The sequence below is a fragment of the Exophiala spinifera genome (assembly GCF_000836115.1).
Source record: "Exophiala spinifera strain CBS 89968 unplaced genomic scaffold supercont1.3, whole genome shotgun sequence".
Classification (NCBI taxonomy): Eukaryota; Fungi; Ascomycota; class Eurotiomycetes; order Chaetothyriales; family Herpotrichiellaceae; genus Exophiala; species Exophiala spinifera.
Window position 1 is genome coordinate 172,225 of NW_015622515.1, and position 24,982 is coordinate 197,206.

The window sequence follows — 24,982 nt, forward strand, 5'->3', positions numbered from 1 at the left end:
CGGTGCTCTTCCCATCTGGGCCGGGTCAGAGATCCATAAGACAGGAGTTCACCATGAGCAGGTGCCTTGCCGTCTCGGAAGCTCCAAGCAAGGACGCTTAGGCATGAAACATGGCACCAGGTTCTGGTCTGTGGTGACTGTGCACAACCGAGACAAATCGGAGGGCATTGAACCACCTTGATCCGGCCATCGCCGCGATCAACTGCAAGCCGTGGACCTTAGTGACAAGTGGCACTGAGAATGTAGCAATGCTCAGTTTACTCACGTAATTGGGCTTCGTTCAGGGAGGCTATCGTCTCGTGACATAGGATACAGGTTGCATCAGAGAAATGAATGATGTCTATCGAATCGGACGACATCTGAATGGAGTCATGATTCATCCAACCCCCGGTGGATGGAATTCGGGGCCACAACGTGGTCAACCGGGAGAAGTCATCAAACGTCAATCGGGCCCGTGGGCTTGTGATTCTAGTTAGCGCCGGGTTCGGTAATACTTGTTCCCGGTGGCCCGCCCCCCTATAATTCTCGTTTCTCGTTAGTCCGTATCAACTCTATCAAGTCAGAGTGTTGTGTGAGATTCAATGCACACAATCCTCCACATTCACTTGAATTGATAGAATTGGGAATAAAATAATCTTCACGATATGTATAATGCTAACAACTGTTGCAAGCATGTAATATATACTACCACTCCAGTACTAGTGCGAGTAACCTTTCAATTCTCGTTTTCTTTCTTTGTATTCCTTCTGTGCCTTCATTTTCCTTACTCTGCTCTTTTTGAGTCTCATGATGGTCTGCGTCCCTGATACGTGCAGACGTACCACAAATACCGTCGAAAACACAGCGCCCTTGTCCCATAGCTCACAGTGAACCAGTACCTCATGGCTAACATCTCATAACTCATGGTTTTCGTTTTGTGAGCCTCTTGATCAATCAACAACTTCTTCACAGCTTACTCTTACTAGCTTCAGGTGTGGCACAGCAAGATCCCTCCCCAACCTTCATCTCCAGGGCGGGTTGATGATGCGCTTCGCTGACAAGAGTAGACTGGTTGAAGTTCTGCTCGGAAGGAGGGACGTCGAGGGCAGGGTTCTTGTCGAAAAAGTTGACGGGCTTCAGGCTGACCTTGAGGATCTCGCAGGGCATGACGGGGAAGTCCTCGATGCGCGGGACGTGGTTGATGCCGAACTGCACCCACACGACGATGTCGGTGTCCTTGACCGAGTCGTTCCGGGCGGCAAACGAGCGCACGCCGGTGCCGCCGCGCGACTGGTTCGTGTACCAGCCGCCCGAGTACAGCTCGCGGTCGCGGTGCGTGGTGACGTAGATGTTGTGGTCGGCGAACTCGGCGCGCTTGAAGTGGAACGACGACGGGTGCGCGAGCATCTTCTGGAAGGGAGGCGCGTGGATCTTGTACGCCACGGGCTTGCCGTTGACCGGGTTGCGCACCGCGGCGTTTTGGATCTTGAACACCCGGTTCGTGTCCGGGTCGAGGTCGAGGCCGCCGGCCGTCTCGACGACGGTTTCCGTCACGTCGTACGCCACCCCGTGCGGGTTCCAGTCCTTGTCGATCGGCAGCGCATGGGCCTCGTCGTACGCCAGCCGGTTCGCGTGGCCCTCGAGCATCGGGTCGATGCGCAGCGAGAAGATGTGCTGGTGGTGCACCGCCAGCACACCCGGGTGCACCACCGTGCCGAAGGGGACGCCTGTCTTGTCGAGCTCGTGGTCGATGGGCTGCGTGGACAAAATCCCCGTCGCCCGGACCTCGTAGATGACCTCACCGGCCTGGTTGAACATGAAGGCCAGGATGTACTCGTAGTTGCTCACCGTGATGATGCTCTGCAGCACCAGCTCGCGGTTGCGCACCACCGCCGCTCGCCCTGTGCGGTAGTTGGTGTGCTTCCACCCGATGCCCGCGTCCTGCTCGTGCACGCACACGCAGTTCTCCACGGGGGTCGGCACACCCTTGTCGTCGGTGATGACGGACGAGATGTACTGGATGTGCCCGAGGCAGTCGCAGCCGAGTTTGAGGTTGTTGGCCATGGCCCCCGCTCCCGCGTCACCGAGATCGTACGCCGACTTTTTGTGGTACGGGTGCCGGGGGTCGGCGTAGGGGATGTTCATGTCGGACAGCGACAGGCGGTAGAACAGTGGCCGAGAGTCATATCGGACGTCGTACAGGACCATGCCTTCTCGCTGGTTGAAGCCCACGCGGAAAGACCATTTCTGCCACTCGAGGACATGGCCCGTCTCACCGGTTGGGGTCAGTGTGAAGGACGCTCCCTCGGGCTGGATGACGCGGAGGGGCTTGATGTCCTGTCGAAGTTTCGGTTGCGCTTCGGAAATGTACTCGTTGGGCGCTACGGCTTCGTACGGCCGTGGCTCGCGGATGGTGTTGTCGGCACCTGTGGGTAAATAATCGATGCGAATGACTTTGTACGTGTTGCACTCAACGACCGGCGAGATGGCAAGTGGGAAGGCGTAGTGGTTGCTGTCGAGCTCGTCCGGGTTGGCAGGATCCCGCATGTACAGGAAGACCTGGTACAGCCGGTCGTCATCATTGATGCCGTCAGAGCCTTGAATCGAGCAGGAAAGGCGTCAGTCAGTGGAAACAAAAAAAAAGCCGATAAGAGACAGTTCGGGTTGGAAATTACTTACCGTAAATCCAAGGGTCAGCACACACAACGGTTCCCTCTGGCAATTGGAGTTTCTTGAGAGCCTCCTTGACGCCTTCATCCTCGAGGGCGTTCTTCTCGACCTGGAGAATCTCATCGTAGTCTCCGTTGCCGTGCATGTTGGGGCCGAGTCGGACATTGCTCTCGACTTTGCCCGCGGTCAGATTGACAACGGCCTCGTGGAAACGGTCCTATCAGGTAGCGATGCTGTTAGGCAATGAATTACAATTCAGGCCCTCCCCCCCTTTGTGGGGAAGAGACCTCCTCAAGTCAGAAATGAGTTGGCGCTTACTGTGTTGCGAATGTAGTATGACACGAAGGACTTGCGTGGGATTTGAGGGAGTGGCGCGCCGCTGTGCTCGGCCTCGAGATAGGGAATCATCGACTTCTTCGCAGGCTCATCGAGCGTGATGACCTTGAAGCGTAGGTCGACGGTTGACGGCCATACTGACCTCAACAGATCAGCGGTGGTGGAAATCTCCGCCGCCGTCAACGGGCTCAGAGGGTGAGGGACAGAGGCCACGGCCGGCGCCGGGGAGGTTGAGAAATCCTGTGCGACTGCTGCCATTGTGAGGGCGGGGAGGGTGCGGATGAAGAAAGAATATCAGGAGGTCAGAGTGATAATCGACAATATATAGATATACAAGAGCTTGTTGAAGCAACTGATACTTGTCCCAGAGGCCTAAGGGTGGGCCTTGGGGCGAACCAGTCAAAGGCCACGATAAGACGAGGACAACGAGATGGCGCCAATGATGTGCAAAAGCGCGGACGAAGCGGAACAAGTAAAGTACACGCGACAAGACACAGGCCGGACGAGGCAGAGGGAGAATGTGGTCTGGGTCAAGCGGAGGAGGTTCCGATCACCAAGACCAACAAGAGGGTCCGAGAGAAGAAATGTCCCAAAGAGGAATGAGAGATGGATCACCACAACCCTCGCGGTCTACAACACCTACAACTGCTGTGCACAGGGATCTTCTTCGCATTCCGGGTGCTGCTGGCAGTTGCCTCTGAGCTAAGCCATGTCACATATTGTACAGCTGGTGGTTTGTAGCTACGGATCTGTACAACAGGACTGCGTCTGCAGCTCACAGTCGTCCAGTATGCATCCACCCACCGTGGCCTCGCTAACCTGCAATTAGCAGGCCCAGCCGACGCACCAAAGGGCCAGCCTATCTCGGTGCACAGAGTCGCTGCTCCACCGCCCGCGGCCAGGTCAAAGTCGTCCTTATCCGCTCCCAGGATATCCAAACGTCGACTTCACATCCAGCCTGGTGCATCTGTCACCCCTCCAACCAGGCCAATCTCTCATGGAGCCCGAAGCAGCTCCAGGTGCCTTTGCCTCTGTTGCCAGATTAGTACGAACGACTTACGGCGCCATGCATGTTCTGAACTTACAGGAATCGCGTCAGGTACCGTGGCCGTGTTTGCTCAGCTTCGCCCATGTCGCTTCCCCAGAGGTCTTTGAGTGTCCATTTCGCCTCTTTGTCGGCAAGACTGATCTTCGATCCTACCACAAACCATCCGCTGCCGCAGTCAAGGACTTCCGCGAGCCCGACGTCCTGTAGTTGGTGAGTCCCGGGTACTTTGTCGCAGTCTAGTTGCATGATAAGTTCTTGCATTGTCATCGAGCACGGTGCCGACATGACGCGGAATGGCTCGGCCACCTCGGGAGGAATGTAAAACTGCCCGTAGCAATTGGGCTGGTACTTGGAAAGAATGTTGTTGTTCCAGAGGTGAAATGTCGTATTGTGCTTCGGGGCAACATACCCTGTGCCACCACTGTCCTTCAACACTACCAATCGGTCTTTGACCCGGTTTCCACTGACTGGAGGTTCCGGTCCTTGAAGTGCAGCTTGACCTACAGCGGCCGCGAAATTGTACGCTGGTGCTGGAGGCGCTTGTGCTGCTGATGCTGCTGATGCTGCTGCTGGGGCAGAGGGCATCGGGGGAGGCGGAGGCGGTACTGCCGCCGATGCTGCTGTCGGCCCCGGAGGGGCAGGGGCAACCCCTGGAGCAGGACCTGGACCCTGAAACCAGAATGCAGGGCCTGAAGGCGGAGCAGGCGGTGCCGGTGGTGTGGCATTTTGAAAACAGACTGCTCCCGGGAATCCAGGCGCAGTGGGGATGAAGAACGTTGGTCCTGTCGGTACTGTAGGTGCTTGAGGTGGTGCTGGCGATGGCCAGAGACAGTATGGCGGCGGAGGACCACTTGAAGGTGTTTGCGAGGCTGCTGGGGGACTGGGTGGTTTCCCCTGGTTTGGAGGACCTCCGTCCTTGGTGAAATAGCGATATTCAACCTTTCCAGTCAAGCCAGGAGGCGGTGCGGCGGCCATATTCCAGGGAGCAGGGATGCCTGCCATTGCGAATGATGATGCGCTTCGTCTGCCTAGGTACTTCTCGCTGCACGTCAATCCTCAAAGCAGACCACGAGAGAACTTCTTCCGAGTGCCTAGACAGGGAATCATTCCAAGTTGCGGACAAATCAGCCATATTTGTAGACGGGACGACTGCGACATCTTGACTGTCATCAAACATCTTGGCCTCGTTCGCCTAACCTGATGACCGGATTCGAGTGACTTGAGCTACGAGATCAATGCAGACAAACAGGAGCCCTGGGATGTAGATGGGGCCAAGGTAAGCAAGGAAACAAACAGAAGATGACCAGGAAATGCAAACGGGGTCCACAAAATTGTCATTGACCTATCCCGCTGCCACGACGGCGAGTCCTTCGTAGACTTTTTGCTTCACTCTGGTGAAATTGTCGGCCGTACTGGTACTCATGGCCGTCACGCCGAGAGGTGCCCCTTCAACTATAATCCTCCCGCTGCCGACCTTCTTCACTGCAATCATCCCATCCACCAGCAACGTGCCTTCTCCTCGGAACTCTGCCGTGTGCCCATCCATGGCAATGATACGCCTGAGTTCAGCCAGACGCAAGTCTCCAACGTGAATAGCTTGAGACACGGACCTTGTCGAGGCAGCCAAACTAGCCGGCAAAACATCGAGAACCGGTTGGATCGAAAGACCTGGCTGGGGAGTCGTTTGTGAAGACGCCTCTGTGTCGATTTTCTGCTTCTTGGATTGTGGATCGTCCTCGACATCCGCTTTCTGCTCTCCCTCAGCCTTCAACTGACCCTGGATAGTGACCACTCCCATGTTCTTGACATTCTGCCACCGCAGTGTCTTGGCAAGCTCCCGGCTCAGCTTCACGACCCAGGCATTCGTATCGACACTGGCGTCGATCGTCTGGCCCTCTTGAGGCGTGAAGATCTCAGTCGACGTTTCCTCTTCCACGCCCGCCGCTTTGACGCCCAGCAGCTCTTTACAATCCGATGCAAGAGCTAGCGTGTCAGAAGGATTTCCACTGGTGAGAATGAGCTTCTTGGGTCCGATGAGAGGGATCAGCATCTGTAGGCTGCGCTGATCGTGCAATCCGGCAAAATCAACGAAAGCTAATCGAGCATTGACGGTGACTTCGGAGGTTGAGAACACAATTTTTGCTGGACCCTGCGGGCCTTCAATTTCCATCTGGCCCTCCTCGTCGGACTCATCGCTTTCAGATTCATCTCCAGAGTCGGCTGCGCTTGCAGGACCGCCCTGACGTGGCCGTTTCTGATGCATTTCCCGTGCATTATCTGCTTCACTCCACTTTCGCTTTTGCCCCAAGAGCGCCATGCTTTTGCTATCAGTCTGTGCCTCTTGCTCTTCCTTTTCTTCCTCGCGCAGAAAGTCTTCAGGCTTGATAAAGTCGCCAAACTCGTCGCCACGTCTCCTAGTGTGGGTATAAGGGAACACAGCATTTCTACCCCTTTTATTGCGCACATCGTAATCATACACTCCCTTTTTCCGGAGCAAGATATTGATGCCCAAGTCTTCGTCGCTAAGAGCCACCTTGTTTCGAGCTCCATGGCCCAGAGCCGACGAGACATTCAGGACGCGACCCTGCTGCTCATCCTCCGATTCTTCCTCTGAAGACGTGCTTGATTCGTCGTCCAAATTGTCGTCAACCCCACCTTGGTCCTGCTCGTTGGCAGCCAGAGAGTCTTGAATCTGTCTTTGAGTGGCCATGTACTGTTGGTACCGTTGACTTTCCTGTGTGCTCAAGGAAGCCTTCTCTGCGTGGCGAAGTTTCAGCATCCTCCCTCCACTGTGTACCTGCTCCAGCTGCTCGCCATCAAGGGTTTTCTCCAGGGCGACACCATCTTGGCGTTGTTCAAACCACGTCCAGAAAACCTGACTCGGACTGAGAGAACCAGGTCGCATTTCCGCCTTCTCAGTCAAGAGAACAAGATTCTCCGGTCGCTGCACCATATGCTCCAAGAGAGAGCGGGAGAAGCCCCAGTCCAAACTTACATCACTCGCAAGGATGACGCGAGGTCCTTCAGCTTTCAATAGCCTCTCGAACTGGCTCTTGCGTTCCACAATTTTAATATTTTCGAGCTCGAACGGTCTGGAAGATTTGGACGTGCCATTGATTTGCTTGCTGCCATTTCGGCGACGGCTTTGTGTTTGGTTTTCGTCCTCCTCTTCGAATTCCCGCACAATACTATCGTCCATCCATTCAAGCAGACTCCTGGCGTGGCGCAAAGTTGCGTTCGCAGACCGACTTGCCAGGTACACCTTGGCGCCTTTGAGGACTGGATCAGTCCAAGCCTTCTCAAGAATCCACGCCAGCTCCAGAACCCTCGCACTCGAGTCGGTGGGTATCAAAACAGTACCGTTCTTGGCGATGCTGCTCTTGATGTGTCCTAGCAATGCGTCGTCTCGTGCTTTGCGACCACCAGCCAGGCCAGCCCTCGCAGCGCCGACACTACTGCAGACCAATGCCGTAGGTTTGCGTAACTGCTCGATGACTTCAGCGCCTCCTACGCCCCCAAACCACGCGGCTCCCGCGATGACATTTTCTCTTGCTTGGTTCCAATCTACCGCATAGACTATCGATTCCATGCCATATTGTATGTGCCATATCGTTCCACCGAGAGTATGTCCCGAGTTGTACGCGGTCAATGTAAGCCCCTCGATCGGGGCAGAGAAGTGCGACGGCGTAGGCTGATGGGGCTGTGAGTATTTTAGAGGTGTGATGAGGGTGAAGAACTTGTTGATCTCTTCGAAGGTCGGGGCTTGTCGGAGGATGTTGGATCGAGACTTGTCGTCAACGCTGGAGTCGTCTTCCGGGGAGCCTGAGCCAGGAATGAACGTGGCGGCGACCGGGTTCGAGGAGTAAAGGTCTTGCAGTAGAGTGCGACCAAAAGCTATTACTGGCGGCGTGGCGTAGACAGGGATTTGGGAGAAAATGGGGATGTGCTTGCAGCAGTGTGCAAAGGCACCGACATGAGAAGTAGTGGCATGGGTGAGGAGAATGAAGGATAAGGTTGATGCATGTTTTTCTATCTCGGCTAATTGACGAGTATCGAATCTCTCATCCCAACCAACGTCGACCAGGATTTTGACTCCTCCATCCAACTCAAGGATTGACTGTGAAGATCGAGAGTTGCTCTGGGCCCCGAGCAAGGGCGTGAAAGTGAACATGGCTACGCGTCATCGAGGGTAGGAAGGGGACTCTGGAGAAGAGTCAAGGGTTCGTTAAGAAGTGCCCAAAGCCATGGCGTATTCGTGGATGAGGACTGACGTTGGGCTGTGCCGGGTTGTAAGTTGTTCAATTCGATCTCATTGCCTGATGGTTATGAAGCGACGGATACACAAATCGCAGTTTCGAGGATGGAGATGGTGCCAAGGCAGTGCTTAGTCATGAAAGCCGTAGCCTCGCCAGCCTCGTCTCTACAATGTACCTGGACTCGCCTGTAATTGTACAGTCGCACTAGGTGCTTTACAGCCTTGTCACAGGTACGAGTACGAGCACACCCTACAAAGGCGGACAGGAATGCGACCCATCAAATGCCAGAGATGACGGCGTGTGGTACGGATACCTACGGAGAGAAGGAAGTCCCCTGTCCGTACGGACTATTCTATAGTCCGTCTCTCGACGTGGCATCGATACTACCGCTATCTCTCGTACTGGAGATGAAGGACCTCGGCCCCGAGACGAGAGCTTCGCACCGAGGGAGAATGCGTATTCGCATTCGGGTTCATTCATAGTTTGGAGTCAAACCAAGCAGGCATCCACATAAAGAAATAGTCTCAGCTCGTGTTACTCTTGCCCTTACTCGTACTCGTCATCCGGCCGTGTGTCTCTACCTCTGCACTGTGTCCGCGTCGTGGTTTTGCCCCAAAATCATAATGCTCAGGCATAAACAATTGTGCATTTCGAACAGGGGTCTGTGGAGTAAGGTTCAAGGTTAACCCAGCATGGCAAAGGGAACGAGATACGGGAGTGCTTCAACTCGCTTGGGCCAGACATCGAAGTGTCAGGAAATTTGGGCTTGGGATCTGGTGAGTTGGCGCCTGGAGCGGCCCACCTACAATAGGGATGCCTAGAGGCTAGAGATTCCCTGGGACATGCCCACGAGGGTAACCGTGCGTGCAATCAGCGCCTGATCTAAGCGAGCCTCGGCCGATGCGAGCTACAAAGTACATACAAATAGCATTAGGCTTGCGAGGCGCCCGCGGTGGAGCAGTGAATTACCCCGACAGTGCCTATTGTGGTCGTCATCGTACCCGTATCCAGGCCTAGCGCCCCCTGGTGTTTGGGTGCTCCAACTCTGCATGCGCCTGCGCCTGCGCCTGCGTCTACCAATATTTATCTCGCCATCAAATCATAGCCCTGCAGTTTCTCGTGACCCTTACCTTGTGCATATATTCCTTGTACCAACGTTCACTTCTGCCTTCGGACTCCGTTTCTTTGCGCATATTGCCTTGTCGATACATTTTATTGCGTTCAAGTTTCCATAATACTGCCGCGACCACTCCTAATATCCTTTCTGCTTCCATTCCCTTAATAGAGCCGGTACCTGGCTGTAACACTATCCACGACGCAGACATTCACATATTATTTCGAGAAGAGCACATCACCTATTACGACATGCAGACATAAGGCCAAAGACCTCAGAGAGGCTTCGCATTCAGCAAACCATGAACCCAAGCGGTCAAGGAGAGTTGCCAGCCGGCGCCTCGGCCATTCAAGAGAACATCGAGGAAAAGCAGAGAGCAGAGCTAGGTATTGTGACTGACCGGGAGAAGGACGTGAAGCCGCCTGAGAACGATCCATCAACGCCAACACATACCTCTCCTGGGTCCCCCACGTCTCTCGACTCGCCAGCTTCTTCCACCTCCAATGCAGAAACACCTCCAGACCTCAAGAAGTATGATTCCAAGATTGTTCAAGTACGAGACGTGCCTGAGGGAGACGCTGCTCTTGCGCACTTGCCGGAGGATGAGCAAGAGGTATTGAGGAAACAATTAGCGACGCCCCCTGTTCAGGTAACGTACAAGAGTCTGTATCGATATGCCACTACATGGGACATTGTCTTTATTGTTATCGCTGCGCTCGGCGCCATCGGGGGCGGAGCCGTCATGCCACTGATGACCGTTATTTTCGGAAACCTCAGCGGTTCCTTTCAGGGACTTGTCCTGGGCAACCTTGAAGAAGATTTCGACTCTATACTCGTCCGCTATGTGCTATACTTTATCTACCTTGCCATTGGGGAATTCTGTCTCATTTACGTCTCCACCGTTTTATTCATCTATACTGGCGAGCACATCACGGCCAAGGTCCGCGAACAGTACCTCAGGGCAATCCTTCGACAGAATATCGGCTTCTTCGATAAAATCGGGGCCGGAGAGGTGACAACGCGCATCACTGCCGACACCAATCTTGTCCAAGAGGCTATCAGCGAGAAGGTTGGCTTGACACTCACAGGCGTCGCCGCTTTCTTTGCCGCGTTTGTCATTGGCTTCGTTAAATTCTGGAAACTTACCTTGATATGTATGTCTTCGGTGGTTACCATTGTGGTCGTCATGGGCACCGGTGGTCGCTTCATGGCTGGCTGGAACAAGAAATCTCTCGAATCCTACGCCGTTGGTGGATCCGTCGCCGAAGAAGTGCTGGCTTCCATCCGCAACGCCGCTTCATTCAATACTCAGGATAAGCTGGCCAAAAGATACGATGTTTATCTGCAGGATGCCCGACGCTGGGGAGTTCGCAGCAAGAGCGCTCTAGCCTGTATGATTGGATCTCTGCTCTGCATTATCTTCTTGAATTATGGCCTGGCCTTCTGGATGGGTTCACGATTTCTCGTGTCTGGTGAAACCACCCTTGCCCATATCCTTACGATCATTCTGGCCGTTATGATTGGTGCGTTCTCATTCGGCAATGTAGGGCCAAATATTCAACACTTTGCCGCCGGCGTGGCGGCTGCTGCAAAGATATACGGCACTATCGACAGAGCCTCCCCCATAGACCCATTGTCGGACGATGGTGAAAAGCTAGAAAAGGTTGAGGGCACCGTCGAGCTTCGAAACATCAAACACATCTACCCATCTCGTGCTGAAGTGGTGGTCATGGATGATGTGAACCTCGTCATCCCGGCGGGCAAGGTCACTGCTTTAGTGGGCGCTTCCGGAAGTGGAAAATCCACAATTGTTGGCCTGGTCGAACGGTTTTACGACCCTGTAGGTGGCAAGGTTTTCCTTGATGGACACGATATCAGTACATTGAATTTGCACTGGCTTCGTCAGCAAATTGCTCTGGTGCAGCAAGAACCAATCCTGTTCAGCCAAACCATCCGAGAAAACATCAGAAATGGCCTTATCGGATCACCTTACGAGAATGAGCCTGAGGAGCAACAAACACAGCGTATCCTCGAGGCTTCTCGGAAAGCAAATGCTCACGATTTCATCTCCTCGCTCCCAGACGGATATGAGACTCATGTCGGCGAGCGGGGGTTCTTGCTGTCCGGTGGTCAGAAGCAACGTGTCGCAATCGCAAGAGCCATTGTCAGCGATCCAAAAATTCTTCTTCTGGATGAGGCAACGTCGGCCCTGGACACTAAATCCGAAGGAGTAGTGCAACAAGCCTTGGAAGAAGCAGCCAAAGGCCGTACCACGATCGTAATTGCGCATCGCTTGTCGACCATCAAAACTGCAGACAATATTGTCGTAATGCAGGCTGGACGCATCATTGAGCAAGGCACCCATGATCAGCTGCTGGAACTGAAAAAGGCCTACTATAACCTAGTCTCTGCCCAGCGCATTGGAGGAGACGATGAAGATCAATCCGAGAACGAAAAAGGAACAGATATGAGTGACGACGAGCTGCTTCGTGTTCAAACTTCGAGGTCTGGTGGAGACCCGATGATTGATCCTGAAGACGAGAAGCTTGCACTCGGAAGGACAAGAAGCCAGAAGTCGATTTCCTCAAAGCTACTCGCAGACAGATCGTCTGGAGGTGAGCCGGTCTACTCGCTCTGGACGATCATAAAATTCATCGGGGGCTTCAATGCTTCGGAGTGGCTGATCATGTGCGTTGGTTTTGTCTTCACCATAATTGCTGGAGCTGCACAGCCTGTCCAGGGTATTTTCTTTGCCAAGTCAATTGTCTCCTTGTCCCACCCATTGACCGAGCGTCATCAAATCCGCTCGGATATCAATTTTTGGTCCTTGATGTACTTGATGTTGGCTTTCGTTGACCTCCTGGCGATGGTCATTCAAGGCATTGCCTTCGCATATTGCAGCGAAAGCTTGATCCAGCGAGCAAGAGACGGTGCTTTCCGCAGATTCCTCCGCCAAGACATTGCATTCTTTGACGAGGATCAGAATTCGACGGGTGCTTTGACGTCGTTCCTTTCGACTGAAACGACGCATATCTCGTCAATCTCGGGAGCGACATTAGGCACTCTGCTCAGCTGCACTACAACCCTGGTCGTTGCTATAGCCATTTCTCTGGCCATTGGATGGAAGCTAGCGCTTGTCTGTATGACTGCTCTTCCCGTTATCCTTGGGACAGGCTTCTTCCGGTTCTGGACCCTGGCCAAATTCAGCGCAACCGCTCAGAAGGCTTATGAGAAATCCGCGGGATATGCTTGTGAACACACCAATGCCATTCGCACGGTGGCTTCATTGACTACGGAACGCGAGGTCTACCACGAGTACAAGAAACAGCTTCGACTTCAGCTTCGTGCATCCCTCAAGTCGAATCTACGGAACTCATCTCTGTATGCAGCCTCCCAGTCAGCAATGTTCCTTGCGTTCGCCTTGGGTTTCTGGTACGGAGGAAAACTGCTGGTTCGGGGTGAATATTCGTTGTTTCAATTCTTCATTGTCTTCTCCGAAATCATCTTCGGTGCTCAGTCAGCCGGCACTGTCTTTTCGTTCGCGGGAGACATGTCAAAAGCCAAGAATGCCGCTGCGGCTCTCAAGAAACTGTACGATCGCCAGCCAAGCATTGATCCGTGGTCCCCAGATGGCGAGAGGATTGCGGACGTCGAGGGCACGGTTGAATTTAGAGATGTACACTTCCGATATCCCACGAGACCTGATGTACCCGTCCTTCGTGGTCTTAACTTGACTGTGAAACCTGGACAGTACATTGCCCTTGTTGGACCTTCTGGTGAGTTTTTCGATCTGGAGATTATACTACATAGCTAACGACGGTCAGGTTGTGGCAAGTCCACTACGATCGCGCTCATGGAGCGGTTTTACGACCCCCTATCAGGTGGAGTGTACGTCGATGGAAAGGAGATTTCGTCGCTTAACCTTACCGACTACCGATCGCATCTGGCTTTGGTGTCACAAGAGCCTACCCTATACCAAGGAACGATCAAAGAGAACATTTTGCTGGGCGCAGACAGAGGCGAAGTCAGTGATGAGGTAATCATCCAGGCTTGTAAAGACGCCAACATCTATGACTTTATCATGTCTTTGCCGTAAGTGTAACATTCGAGCTATCCTGACTTTTCACTAACACATCTAGCGATGGCTTTGCCACAGATGTTGGCAGCAAGGCTGCTCTTCTCTCGGGTGGCCAGAAGCAGCGAATTGCGATTGCCCGAGCTCTGATGCGTGATCCGAAGATCCTCCTCCTGGATGAGGCGACGTCGGCCCTTGATTCTGAATCGGAGAAAGTCGTACAGGCCGCCCTCGATGCGGCCGCAAAGGGAAGAACAACGATTGCTGTGGCTCACAGACTTAGCACCATTCAAAAAGCCGACATTATTTACGTGTTTGATAAAGGCGTTGTTGCAGAAAAAGGAACACACCATGAGCTTATGGCACTGAAGGGCAGGTATCGAGAATTGGTCAGCCTTCAAAGCCTGGAGAAACAGCGGTGATAGTGTGCATCGTTGAATCATCGTCGCTGAAATCGCGACTCTTAATTTTACGACAGCATTCTCTAGTGCATCAGAATCCAGATTTCTCTATGGAACAGACGATTCTCCAGCAGCCGCAAGGCTCGTGATGATGCCTATACAACAGTTGGCTATGTCGGTTGACATAAAGGATATTCATTAGACAAGCGCTGGCGACGGCAGAGGCCGAAGTCCTCTGGTCTGTGGAGATGGTATGCCGTTTTAACAAGTCGAAAAGACACTGGACCGAACTCCACTCCGATAGTGACTTGAGTACCTCACCCGCGCTGTGCTCCTTTGGATAGAGAAGCACTCGGGTTGAACGAGGTGTTTGTGAGATAAGTCAACGGTGACTTTGATACCTGGTACCAGCCGCGACCTTTTGAAGACAGTCAGAGGAAGTATTTGTACAAGTTGTACCGAGTACATGGAAGTGATCTGAGACTGGTTGTGAGGTTCAGCCCAATTCATCCCGCTCAGCCAGTACACATAGAACATAATTAGGTTAGGTAGTTAGCCACCTTGGAAATACTGTACACCCTTCTCACTCTCTTTCTGAGAGAATCAAACTCCGTCCGTTTTTGTAATCAATCTTTCCATTTCTCCGTGTTGTGTACAGTTGTGACAAACTTTGCGTACAGTGGGCTTTTTTTTTTAGGGTCAGTCGTTTTATTCGTTGTTCGTTGTTCAAATCGTTAAAGTTTGTTTCAGTGGTGGTTCAATCATCCTCGGTCAGTCCATGGTCCTGCATGACCTCAGCCAGGCGTCGTCCCTGCTTCTCGGCCAAGATGGACAGCATGCCCATAGCGACGTCTTTGATGTCGTTGTATTCTTTCAGGAGGGAAATGTGGTTGGAAAAGACACGGTCCACGTAATCCAGCGCTGTGTTTTCCTGACTTGATAAAGTTGAAGCTGTTGTTGTTGTTGGTGGTGGTGGTGGTGGTATCGACATACTGGTACCCGTGGGAGTGTTCGAGGTCGGTGATGATGATGATGATGATGTCGTGGCCGAACGTTGTGTAGCGAACGATGGTAGCTCCGATATTTGACGGAGAATGAGGGAGAGTTGGTTCTCGGTTGACGAGATGTTGGACGTGAGTTTCTCAATGGTGGTGGTGGTGGTGGTGGACTTGCTTGTCGTGGGCATGGTAGATTTCGACTTCTGGTCGTCTGTCCTCGAATCCGTACTTCTTGGAGTGGACGTGGCTGTAGCGGTCGACAACGATAATGACAATTGCTGAGAAGAAGAACTATCGTCACCGTCGTTCTCATTGTTGTCACTGGGATTGACGATGGCAAGGTCCTCGTCCTTGTCCTTGTCGTTGTCCTCGGTCCGGGTATGATCCTTGTTCTCGGGCATCCTGATCAAAAAACGGCGAGTTACGTGATTGCCATCCTCTTCTTAACGGTAACAAAGACCAGACCCTTGAGACTGGAGCGCAACTTTGCTTTGATTAACGTTGTATTTTCGTAGGCAGACTGGGGTTGGTGTTTTTGGTAATCTCCTTGGTGTCCATGTTCTCACAAAGAATATCTGGCAATTGTATGGAGAATATATTTTGGGGGAGTTTGAAACCCCATTCCCAGAGGCAAAAATATCACTTCAGCTCTCAACGTATTATTTCCGAATGGGATCAGATCAACCAGCGAACGTAACGTTCACCCTCGGCAGTGGGTTTACTTATTTCTAGGAAACCTGCGAGAGAACATGAAAATCGATCCACGCTGCTTACTAATGGGTAGTGTCGGTATTTTGTTTTTGTCAAAAGCCTGCATTGAGCTTTGGAGGCACAATATCGGATCGAGAGTAGAACAAACAAAGTCACCCAATGCGCCTCGTCATAGTTTTGACACACGCGCGGCCTTGCACGAGTCGAATCACAACTTTGCCCTCTGCACGACGGCCTGGTACGCATCAACCCGCTTCCTGGCTTCCAGGTCTCTGCGATTGCGGTCCAGATCTCTGGCGGCCAGTGTTTTCGGGACCTCACTGCCTTCGTCCAAATCCTTGACGACCTCACGGTACAGCTCCTCTTTGATCTTGCCGTAGGACTTGCCCTGGGCTTTCTGGGTGAGCTTCATCTCGGCGATGAAAGCCAGCGTTTCGTCGACGCTCCCCACGCCGTCGATGATGCCCTCCTTCAAAGCCTCCAGGGCCGGGTATCTCTTGCTCTCGAGAACCATGTTGCGGAAGGTGGACATGCTCAGCTTGACCCGGAACACGGACGCCATGGTGGGTTGTAGACTCGCGCCAAAGTCGAGCTCATTCAGGCATACAAAGCCCTTGTGGGGATTCATGATGCGGTAGTCGTGCATCATCGCCGTCATGAGACCGCCGGCGAATGCTGGAATGATAAGAAAACAAACATACATCAGCACAAGTTTGGCCCCCCGACGGCAACCTACCTCTCTCTCTTTCTCACACGAAGAGGGAGGCAGACACAGAGAACACCACAAGACAAAACTCACCGTGTCCATTCATCAGAGCAATCGTCGGCATGGGATAAGTAATGAGGCGCCTCCATAGTGGATACAAGCTGCCGGGGAAGAAGTTGGGGTCTCGAATGGCATTCTCGAAATCGAGACCGTTGGAATAGAACTTTTGGATCGAGGAGGTGGTGACGACGACCCCCCGGGGCAACTTGTGTTCAATGATGTCGAGCGCCAGGAGGAAAGTCTCGTTGAACGCGGGAACGAGGCGGTTGTCGGGTGGGCTGGAAAAGGAGAGCAGATAGACCTGTGGGGCGGCCTGGGTGCAGATGAAGCTCCCCTGCTGTTGAGTGGCTGAAGTGGCCGATGATGGGGGGATCGGGAGGACAAAGAGTGGTGGTACAGGAGGCATTTTGGTTGGGTTCCTAGGGAATATCAACGTGTTGATCAAAAAGGTGCGTCGAAGCAGAAACAAAAACCTGGGGTAGAGCGGTCGTAAATATCAATGGATTAATTAGATCACTCGGCACGATGAAGAATAGAAATGTTGATTAGTCGATGGTCACCGAGGTTGTTTTGCTGCCAACCGATGAATTCTAATTCAATATGAGTTGCTCCCTCCGGAGGAGGAACGGCATGTTGCATGTGCCGGAGTACGAATACGAAGATACCTTAGCTGAGATATCTCTACCTCCCTACGGAGTACTCCCTGCTGAGTCCTCTATTGACTTATGGAGTACAGAGGACAGAGTAGGGAATGTGGCGGTTATTTTTAGGCGCCCTCGAGGCATACAATATTCGATATTCGCTGGTCTGAGGGCGTCCCAAGTTCCCATCCTCCTCTCTGTCTACTCCGTACCTACAGTATGGTACAAATGTCCGTGGTCCCTTGCCCGTTGTCCAGAACCAGTCCATCCCCGTCCCCGGTACGAGTAGCTTGACAAGCCAAGGCTCATTATTGCCCTCACTGCACCTAAATCTGAGCCTAGCGAGCCCACAAACTCTCCTACCGTCGCCCGCTCTGACTAAGATATGCCTCTACCAGAACACATGGACGCCTAGTTAGACGCCGATGACGTTGCGCTTGGGCGTCGAATGAGCAGCTCAGCCCAATTCGGCTGCTACCGGAGTCGCTGGATACGAGATAGCCTTCTAAATACCTGCAGGCCAGCTTGCGCGGCTGAATCCCTTCTCTGGTCATCTCTTCCTGCGAGGCTTGTCGGCATGCAAAGTGTCGTGTCGAATTCTGTGCGCCGCCTCAGCTGAGACCGTCGCACTGACATCCGCATCCTCCTTCCTGTCGACCCTCCCTCTTCGGCGCAGCAATGGCGCAAGCCTCGGATGCCACGAGGACGACGTCTGCCACAAACAATGCCACCGTCTGGGAAAAGACAAAAGGCTACTCCAGCACAGCCTATGAAAAAGCCTTGAAGCCCGGCTTCAACAAAGCCTACAACTTCGTCAACAAGTTGGAAAAGCCCGTGAACCGGTATACAAACAAGGTCGGCTCCGAAACATTCTGGCCGACGTCTCTAGACAAAGAGTCGGAAAAAGCGGCTCGCATTCTCAGAGGGTTCTGCAAGGATGGCTTCTACGAACAAATTGAAGAGAAGGAAGCAAAAAAGATAGAAGAGCGCAATGCCACCGCGGATGGCACCCCACAGGGGAAACAAAGAGTTCTGCAGAAAATCCCGGCAAAGGTGATCAAGAACTGCGTTGGTCTTGCCATCTTCACCACCATGCGGACAGGATGGGTGTTTGGCGGGTCTGGAGGCTCCGGGATCTTGATTGCTCGACATCCTGAAACTGGTGAATGGGGTCCTCCAAGTGGTATACAGACACAGAACCTGTCCATCGGTTTCCTCGTTGGTGTCGACATCTATGATTCGGTTCTAGTCATCAATACACGCAAAGCACTCGAGGCTTTCATGAAATTACGATGCACTCTGGGAACCGAAGTCGGCGTGGCGGCCGGGCCTGTCGGTATGGGTGCCTCCCTTGACTCTGAAGTGGTGAAGAGGCAGGCCCCTATCTGGTCATACGTAAAGAGTCGCGGTCTGTACGCAGGCGTCGCCCTGGAAGGAAATCTCGTCATCGAACGGACAGACGAGAATGAGCGGTTCTATGGCGAACGTGTGGGGGTAGCTGATATTTTGATTGGCAAAGTTCGTTACCCACCGGTTGAAAAATACCAGGTCCTCCTGGACACCCTGAAGGCCGCACAGGGTGACGAAATCGACGACTCTTTGCTTCCGGGAGGAGTGGTACCAAGTGACATGGAGCTGATCGGAGAGGGTAAGATCTCTAGTCGGCATCTCTAGTATCAAACTAACCCTAGCGCAGGAAGCACCTTCGGCATACCGGCAGAAGATGATCCTGACCCATACGGCGTCAAAGCCCTCGAGGCCGAAGGGCTCACTATCCGAGAGGCAGGCACTCACCATCGTCCCAGCGCAGAAGTCTTCGAGTTCAGGCCATCGCCAACAAGCCCTATATATTCACATTTCTCCAGGAAGAGCGTGGATGGATCGGTCCGGAGTCGGACGTGGAGAGACAGCACCCACAGCTTAGCCAGCATCGATCGCGCAACACAGACCGACGAGGATGAGCCAAAGAGTCCCAGCCGAAGTATCCAGAGAGAGTCGATGCCGTCAGCCGAAACCCCTATGAAGCACAGCCAGAATGTCGACGACGACGACGACGACGAACATAAACAGCAGACAGAATCCTTCTCTGACGTCGACTCAGATGCGGAGATACACACTGCGGTGCCAGTGGTAGCACGAGCGAGAGTGGTTGAGGTGCCCAAGCGGGCACCACCTGCTCTGCCTCCCCGAAACCCTGGACGGGTAGCTTCGCCAACTTCGCCCCCACCGCCTGTGGACGGATTCGACAGAATTTCGTTGAACGACACCGCAGAAGAGAAGCACGATGACTTGCACAAGCTGTCGCCCACCAGTACACATGAAAATGCCGAGCCGAGTTTTCATTCGATCCCAGCAACCCCTGATGAGGAACGAAGAGCTTCCAAAGAGCTGCCTGAGGAACGAAGAAGTTCCAAAGAGCTGCCTGAGGAACGAAGAGACTCCAGAGAGCTGCCGGGGAGTTTTAATTAAACGATTGCGTGGTTGACCATTACCTCGGTGAAGTGCGGTATACTCCATTTACTGCATTATATTCCCAGAGGCGATCTCGAAGCACACCATGGGTCATGATGCTGGGCGTTGTACGACGCCGCTACCACTTCTACTATTTCTGGTATTTCGAAGCCGTTGCAACGGAGACATCTGATTGACGAAAGTGAAGACTTCAAGGAGGGAGAGACGAGGCCTAAATCCTAGGGGTAAGGGCTTATAAGGGCACCTATATTAGTTTTAGACGGGGTTAGGGAGGCTTACAGGCCCGGGCGCCTGTCCCAGTACGGATGGGCCCCAGACCTGTAACTTACAGTATAAGATACAGGAGGAAACCAATGATATCACGTGTTCTGGCTCTTTAGCAGCCCACTCTGTTGCGCTTCTGCCGGGGCTGCCGGCCGCCTCTTTTTGCCAGACCGTGTTGTCAACTGACTGGTCAGCCACTGATTCCTCCTGATTTATTAATTCAGCGTCTCGATACCAGACGTACCTAACCGTTGTATACACGTTCTCCCCGTCGGTCCAATGCCCATCGGTTGAAACGACGGCTTACGCCTGTCCAGATATTCCCTGCATCACCTTTTCGTCCTCCGCGACACAATGCAGCGCTTCCGCGTCGAGTCACTGCGGGCTCGACCATTCCTCCTCGTCCTCTCCGTCTTAGGCCTCGCGTCGTCCGCCTCTGCCCATGGCGGACACACAGACAAGATCCCCGAGGGGGCAGCAGTGTCACCGGACCCTCTCGACGCGCGGTTATGGACGCATATCCTCCTCATGACCCTTTCTTTCGGCCTGATTTTTCCCTACGGCATGGTCCTGGGCATCATCCGAAGCAGATGGCATGTCCCCGTCCAGATCGTGGGCACGGTGGTGGCTACAGTCGCATACTTCCTTGGCCACATGCATAAAGGGCGACAGTTCAGGCACCCCAACATCCATGCCAGCTTTGCCAACAGCCTGGTTTTGATGCTGATCGTACAGGTCGGTCTGGGTATCGGGCTCAAGTTACATCTGGAAGAGAAGAGCGGATGGGTGGGGAGGGTTTTTGGAGGCAAGGTGGGAAGAGGCGGTCGACGCGGAGTGGTCATAGTGCATGGCTGGTTGGGAAAGGCCATGCCCATCATCTCATGGGCACAGATGCTGTTTGGCGGCATTGTCGCAATGGGCTATTGTCGCGGAGACCACCTAGGTCAATGTCTGGCACATTTTATCATGGGATCTGCCTTCATCGCCTACGGAATCATCATGACCCTCCTCTTGCTCATCGGTCAGGCGTGGCTCAGACGTACCGGACGCAGTCAAGAGTTCTTCGACAGCATTGTCATTGCGGCCTGGGGTTGCGTCAACACCTTCACCGAGCATCGATGGGGCCATCCTTGGGTTAAGAACGACCTGCAGCACACAAGCATGGGCATCGTATGGTGGTGCGCGGGACTCCTCGGTGTCTGGCTTTCCAGGTCCAGAAGTGGACGGCCGAAGCGCAACATCCTGCCTGGCATTGTTATCGTGCTCACTGGATGGGCAATGGGCGGACATCCCCAGGAGTTGCCATTGAGCACTATGGTCCACACTGTCTTCGGTTACACGCTGATGGCGGCTGGGGCGGCACGGATCGTTGAAATTTCCTTCTTGCTCAGAGACAGCAGGGGAGCCGGTGAAGCCAACAGTTGGCAGCATCTACCACCGTTTGTAAGTTTTGCCGTCAAAAGACGTCACCGCATTTCCCGGGGTGCGTGGATATTCACTGACATTCCCATTAGCTCCTCTACGCATCTGGTTTTCTGTTTATGGGTGCCACCGAAGAACAGATGCACCTCTTGTCTGATGCCAACGTCACACACGTCAGCTACATCCTGATTCTATACTCGGTCGCGTTTCTGCTCTACCTCTTTGTCAATATTCTCCTCTACGTTTACGCATCTCATGCCTGGCCGGACGACGAGAGTAATGGTCTCCGTGGCCCTCCGCCCACTACCCACTCTCTGGGCACCACCGCGGGACCGAGCCACTCTAGAAAGGTGTCGATCCTCCGTGACTTGAACGGCCATGTTCCGGGGCCCGCCAACGGGTCGGTGAGACTGCCTCGCCACCGAGGCTCCGACAGTCAGCAAGTTAGAGACGCTGAAGAATTCGAGCTCGAAGGGTTGATGAGCGATGGTGAGCAGGAAGATGGTTTTGTGAAACCGAAAAGAATAGGATCAGCCGTGTAATTTTTCTTTTTCAATTCATCAATGACCAAAAGCTGTTTACAACGATTAGAGAGAGCTTTTTTTTGGACATAATGGGGGGGCGTTGCTCTGTTTATTTTGTCTTGCTGAGGAGGTCACGACGAGCATCATAGGGGTTTTTCATCTTCCCGAGGTCACAGTGAGCGTTAAAAAGGCATGCATTGCGAGAGAGTACATACTGCGTATACTGCGTGCTGCTAGGCACTGTACGTACAAGGACTGTAGCGAACATGGCATGAATCTCCCAATGATAGGTTTACGTCGCAGACACGTTACGAACCATTATAAACTAGATTCTGGATCCATTCGTAGGTATGTAATTGACATTCCTCATCATTGCTTCATTACGTATTTACCAGGTAGGTACACACACACACACACACACACACACATATATATATATGTATGTATGTATGTATGTACATCCGTACATTGGGGTAGTACATGAAATCCCTCAAGGGGGATGTGTTCCGTCACCGCAGCGGCAATACCTTTTGGGGCAGCACGCCCTGTCTACACAGCGGGCACTCGGGCTTTTCTTTGACCCAGTCCTGCACGCAAGTCCAACAGAACACATGGCCGCACGTGGTGGCACTCGGGTCCCGAAACGGTTCGAGACAGAGCGTGCACTTTCGCTGCTGGCCCGCGGGGATCCAGGCCATGACGTCCGGGTCCGAGAGGTCGTACCTGGCACCGTTGCTGTCCAACACGGGCGTCGATGTGTTCTCCGCCAGGCCCGGTGACAATTTTGACGACGACGACGGCGGCGGCGGCGGTGGCGCGTCGACCGTGTCGGCGGCGGCGAGAACGTGGTCTCGTGCGCCAGAGAGGGAGACTTCAGCACCGCTCGGCGCTCCACTCGTGGTCGTCGCCGCGTCGAGATACGTCTCGCGCACGTGCAGGGCAGACTGCACCGCCATCTGCAACACCAGGAGGACGCCGAGGACTTCGTAGCCGACGCGCTGCTCGTCGGGCTTGATCTGCTTGGTGAAGACGTACCGTAGCCGGAACAGCCGTTTGGACAGGTGGTAGTACGCGCCGGTGAAGTAGAAGGTCGCCAGGCTCAGTGCGTACAGCGGGTTCGGCGAAGTGAGCGTGTCGAGGTGTTTGAGGAGGTACTCCTGTACCTTCAAACCGGTGCCGGTGTGCTGCTCCCCCCCGCTGCCGCTGCCGCTGCCGACACCGTAGTCGTGCGTCGTCTTCTTCTTCTTCTTCTTTTGGGCATGCTCTATGTTTCGTTCCAGTTTACTTCGCAGCTTGCGACGGAGCGCGGGGAGCGTCTTGCCCAGCATCCACGGCGAGAAGACGACGCTGGCGATGTACCCGATGCGTCGCCCGAGGCCGGCGAGACGCAGCGTGTCGTCCTCGATCTGGACCACGTCGCAGTACTCTTCGCCGAGCGTGCGGTTGCCCAGGAGCGTCGTCAGGCAGAGGTAGAGCAGTTCGCTGAGGTGTGCGGTCGCGTCCGAGTACTTGTGCGCGACCCGTGCGCCGAGAAGCGCCCGGAGGATCGTCGACGCTTGCGATGAGATTGTCCCCGTCACGTAGGCGTCTTTCTCGTGCGTCCGCAGGATGTCCGGCGACGGTGCGAACGGATATTCCAACGAGGGTGCCGCCGGCTCGGGGGAGGGTTGCTGGGACATGGCGGTGTGTGTCCTCTGTTGTAGAGGCGTCAAGGGGGTTACAGGCCCCGTCAGGACCGTTGGATGGGCCCACGGTATGAGGATCGTGTGTTGGATGACGGGCTGAGGCGTTGTCGAATATTATGTATATGCGGCAGAGTAGAGCAGAGTAGAGTGAGTACTTCCAGTTACATGATGCCGAGGTCTGGGACACCGGAGTAGATCCCGCTGCTTTACCGTCTGTACAGGAATCTACTCCGTATGGCGAACAAAGGCGTCTCAATTTTGACGACGAAACTCGGTCCCTATGAGAAATCCCCCTCGAGCAACGCAACACTGCTCGACATTGATAAATGGGCAAGGTCAAACGACAAGCCCAGAAGCATTCAAATCATCACGACAATCCTAGAAAAGGGGCCACTAGCATTTCCCGACGACAACATAGCCAGAAGCCACCCACAATTGTGAAAAAGGCTGCATCCAAGCCCGTTTCTCATGACAATCTCCAGGGCCGCCTGAAAGTGCCGTTTACAAAGTTTGACAATGTGCTACTCGTCGGTGAAGGTACGCACAACTTTGTCCTGAGACAGACTCCGCTGTATCCGGTGCTTGAGTTTGACCACGACGACAACATTGCTAATCGACAACGCAGGTGACTTTTCTTTCTCGCTGTCCTTGAAGCAGCATCATAAAGTCAACCAGATCACTGCAACGTGCTATGACTCTAAGGAGGCTCTAGAGAGCAAGTATCCCAGTGTAGCCCAGACGGTAAGACGGTTGGCAGGGTCAAGCCACGAATTTCCAACGAAGGAGATTCCGGGAGACGACTCTGATAGCACAAAGGCGGATGTGCATGTTGGTGGAGAAGACACAGAATGGAATGGTTTCTCACCGCCACCATTGTCTCCCAGTCCTGCTTCTCCCGGTGACGAAGCCGGAGAGACGACATCAAAGATACCGAAAGTGAACCTACTCTACGGTGTTGACGCCACGAAGCTCCTTTCGACACACAAAAAAGCCCTTCGACCCTATGGCCCCTTCACGAAGATTGTCTTCAACTTCCCGCATGTCGGAGGTCTGAGTACAGATGTCAACAGACAAGTCCGATATAACCAGGAACTCCTGGTTGGGTTTCTCAAAGGTGCCAAGGACCTGCTGTCAACCCCTGCTCGCCCTGCGAAGGTGATAAAGTCAGAAACCTATGATGAGGATGACGAGCTTGACGAAGCTGAAGTCTCTGACAATGAAACTCGTCGAGATCCAGGCGCCGTCAGCGGTCAGATCCTGGTCACCTTGTTTGAAGGGGAGCCCTACACGCTATGGAACATTCGTGATCTAGCCAGACATTCTGGCTTGAAAGTCATAGAAAGTTTCAAGTTCCCGTGGTCGGCATATCCAGGATATCAGCATGCAAGGACGATCGGGGACATCACTACCGGCAAAGATAGGAGTGAACAAGGGAAGAGAAAAGGAGCATGGCGCGGGGAGGAGCGAGATGCCAGATGCTATGTGCTGGAGGACAAAGATGCAGAGACCAGCGGCCAGGCGTCAAAGAAGCGGAAGAGGAGAGACCATGACAGCGATGGTGATGACGGTGACTAGATATGAGATGTATTTTACCCCATACGATAACGTTTTGCTCCATCA

The 24,982-nt window shown here is 53.6% G+C and overlaps 10 protein-coding genes across 10 annotated transcripts; 4 read left to right on the forward strand and 6 right to left on the reverse strand.

The window, feature by feature from the left end:
• Window positions 1-945: 945 nt before the first annotated feature.
• PV08_03787 (uncharacterized protein) lies at window positions 946-3,243 on the reverse strand (the record flags this gene model as incomplete). Its single annotated transcript, XM_016378138.1, has 3 exons — window positions 946-2,576; window positions 2,659-2,866; window positions 2,968-3,243. 3 exons carry the CDS (start codon window positions 3,241-3,243, stop codon window positions 946-948), a joined length of 2,115 nt encoding a protein of 704 aa, XP_016236815.1.
• Window positions 3,244-3,955: 712 nt separating this feature from the next.
• Window positions 3,956-5,035, reverse strand: PV08_03788 (uncharacterized protein; the record flags this gene model as incomplete). Its single annotated transcript, XM_016378139.1, has 2 exons — window positions 3,956-4,016; window positions 4,071-5,035. The coding sequence occupies 2 exons, from the start codon at window positions 5,033-5,035 to the stop codon at window positions 3,956-3,958; spliced, it is 1,026 nt and encodes a 341-aa protein (XP_016236816.1).
• A 340-nt stretch (window positions 5,036-5,375) lies between these two features.
• PV08_03789 (uncharacterized protein) lies at window positions 5,376-8,204 on the reverse strand (the record flags this gene model as incomplete). The annotated part of the gene is made up of 1 exon (XM_016378140.1): window positions 5,376-8,204. One exon carries the CDS (start codon window positions 8,202-8,204, stop codon window positions 5,376-5,378), a length of 2,829 nt encoding a protein of 942 aa, XP_016236817.1.
• A 1,500-nt stretch (window positions 8,205-9,704) lies between these two features.
• Window positions 9,705-13,900, forward strand: PV08_03790 (uncharacterized protein; the record flags this gene model as incomplete). The annotated part of the gene is made up of 3 exons (XM_016378141.1): window positions 9,705-13,179; window positions 13,228-13,495; window positions 13,543-13,900. 3 exons carry the CDS (start codon window positions 9,705-9,707, stop codon window positions 13,898-13,900), a joined length of 4,101 nt encoding a protein of 1,366 aa, XP_016236818.1.
• Window positions 13,901-14,636: 736 nt separating this feature from the next.
• On the reverse strand, window positions 14,637-15,278 carry PV08_03791 (uncharacterized protein; the record flags this gene model as incomplete). Its single annotated transcript, XM_016378142.1, has 1 exon — window positions 14,637-15,278. The coding sequence occupies one exon, from the start codon at window positions 15,276-15,278 to the stop codon at window positions 14,637-14,639; it is 642 nt and encodes a 213-aa protein (XP_016236819.1).
• Window positions 15,279-15,796: 518 nt separating this feature from the next.
• PV08_03792 (uncharacterized protein) lies at window positions 15,797-16,760 on the reverse strand (the record flags this gene model as incomplete). Its single annotated transcript, XM_016378143.1, has 2 exons — window positions 15,797-16,263; window positions 16,388-16,760. 2 exons carry the CDS (start codon window positions 16,758-16,760, stop codon window positions 15,797-15,799), a joined length of 840 nt encoding a protein of 279 aa, XP_016236820.1.
• A 913-nt stretch (window positions 16,761-17,673) lies between these two features.
• On the forward strand, window positions 17,674-19,464 carry PV08_03793 (uncharacterized protein; the record flags this gene model as incomplete). Its single annotated transcript, XM_016378144.1, has 2 exons — window positions 17,674-18,643; window positions 18,692-19,464. 2 exons carry the CDS (start codon window positions 17,674-17,676, stop codon window positions 19,462-19,464), a joined length of 1,743 nt encoding a protein of 580 aa, XP_016236821.1.
• A 621-nt stretch (window positions 19,465-20,085) lies between these two features.
• PV08_03794 (uncharacterized protein) lies at window positions 20,086-21,695 on the forward strand (the record flags this gene model as incomplete). The annotated part of the gene is made up of 2 exons (XM_016378145.1): window positions 20,086-21,174; window positions 21,246-21,695. The coding sequence occupies 2 exons, from the start codon at window positions 20,086-20,088 to the stop codon at window positions 21,693-21,695; spliced, it is 1,539 nt and encodes a 512-aa protein (XP_016236822.1).
• A 491-nt stretch (window positions 21,696-22,186) lies between these two features.
• Window positions 22,187-23,356, reverse strand: PV08_03795 (uncharacterized protein; the record flags this gene model as incomplete). Its single annotated transcript, XM_016378146.1, has 1 exon — window positions 22,187-23,356. One exon carries the CDS (start codon window positions 23,354-23,356, stop codon window positions 22,187-22,189), a length of 1,170 nt encoding a protein of 389 aa, XP_016236823.1.
• A 332-nt stretch (window positions 23,357-23,688) lies between these two features.
• PV08_03796 (uncharacterized protein) lies at window positions 23,689-24,937 on the forward strand (the record flags this gene model as incomplete). Its single annotated transcript, XM_016378147.1, has 2 exons — window positions 23,689-23,899; window positions 23,988-24,937. The coding sequence occupies 2 exons, from the start codon at window positions 23,689-23,691 to the stop codon at window positions 24,935-24,937; spliced, it is 1,161 nt and encodes a 386-aa protein (XP_016236824.1).
• Window positions 24,938-24,982: the final 45 nt, after the last annotated feature.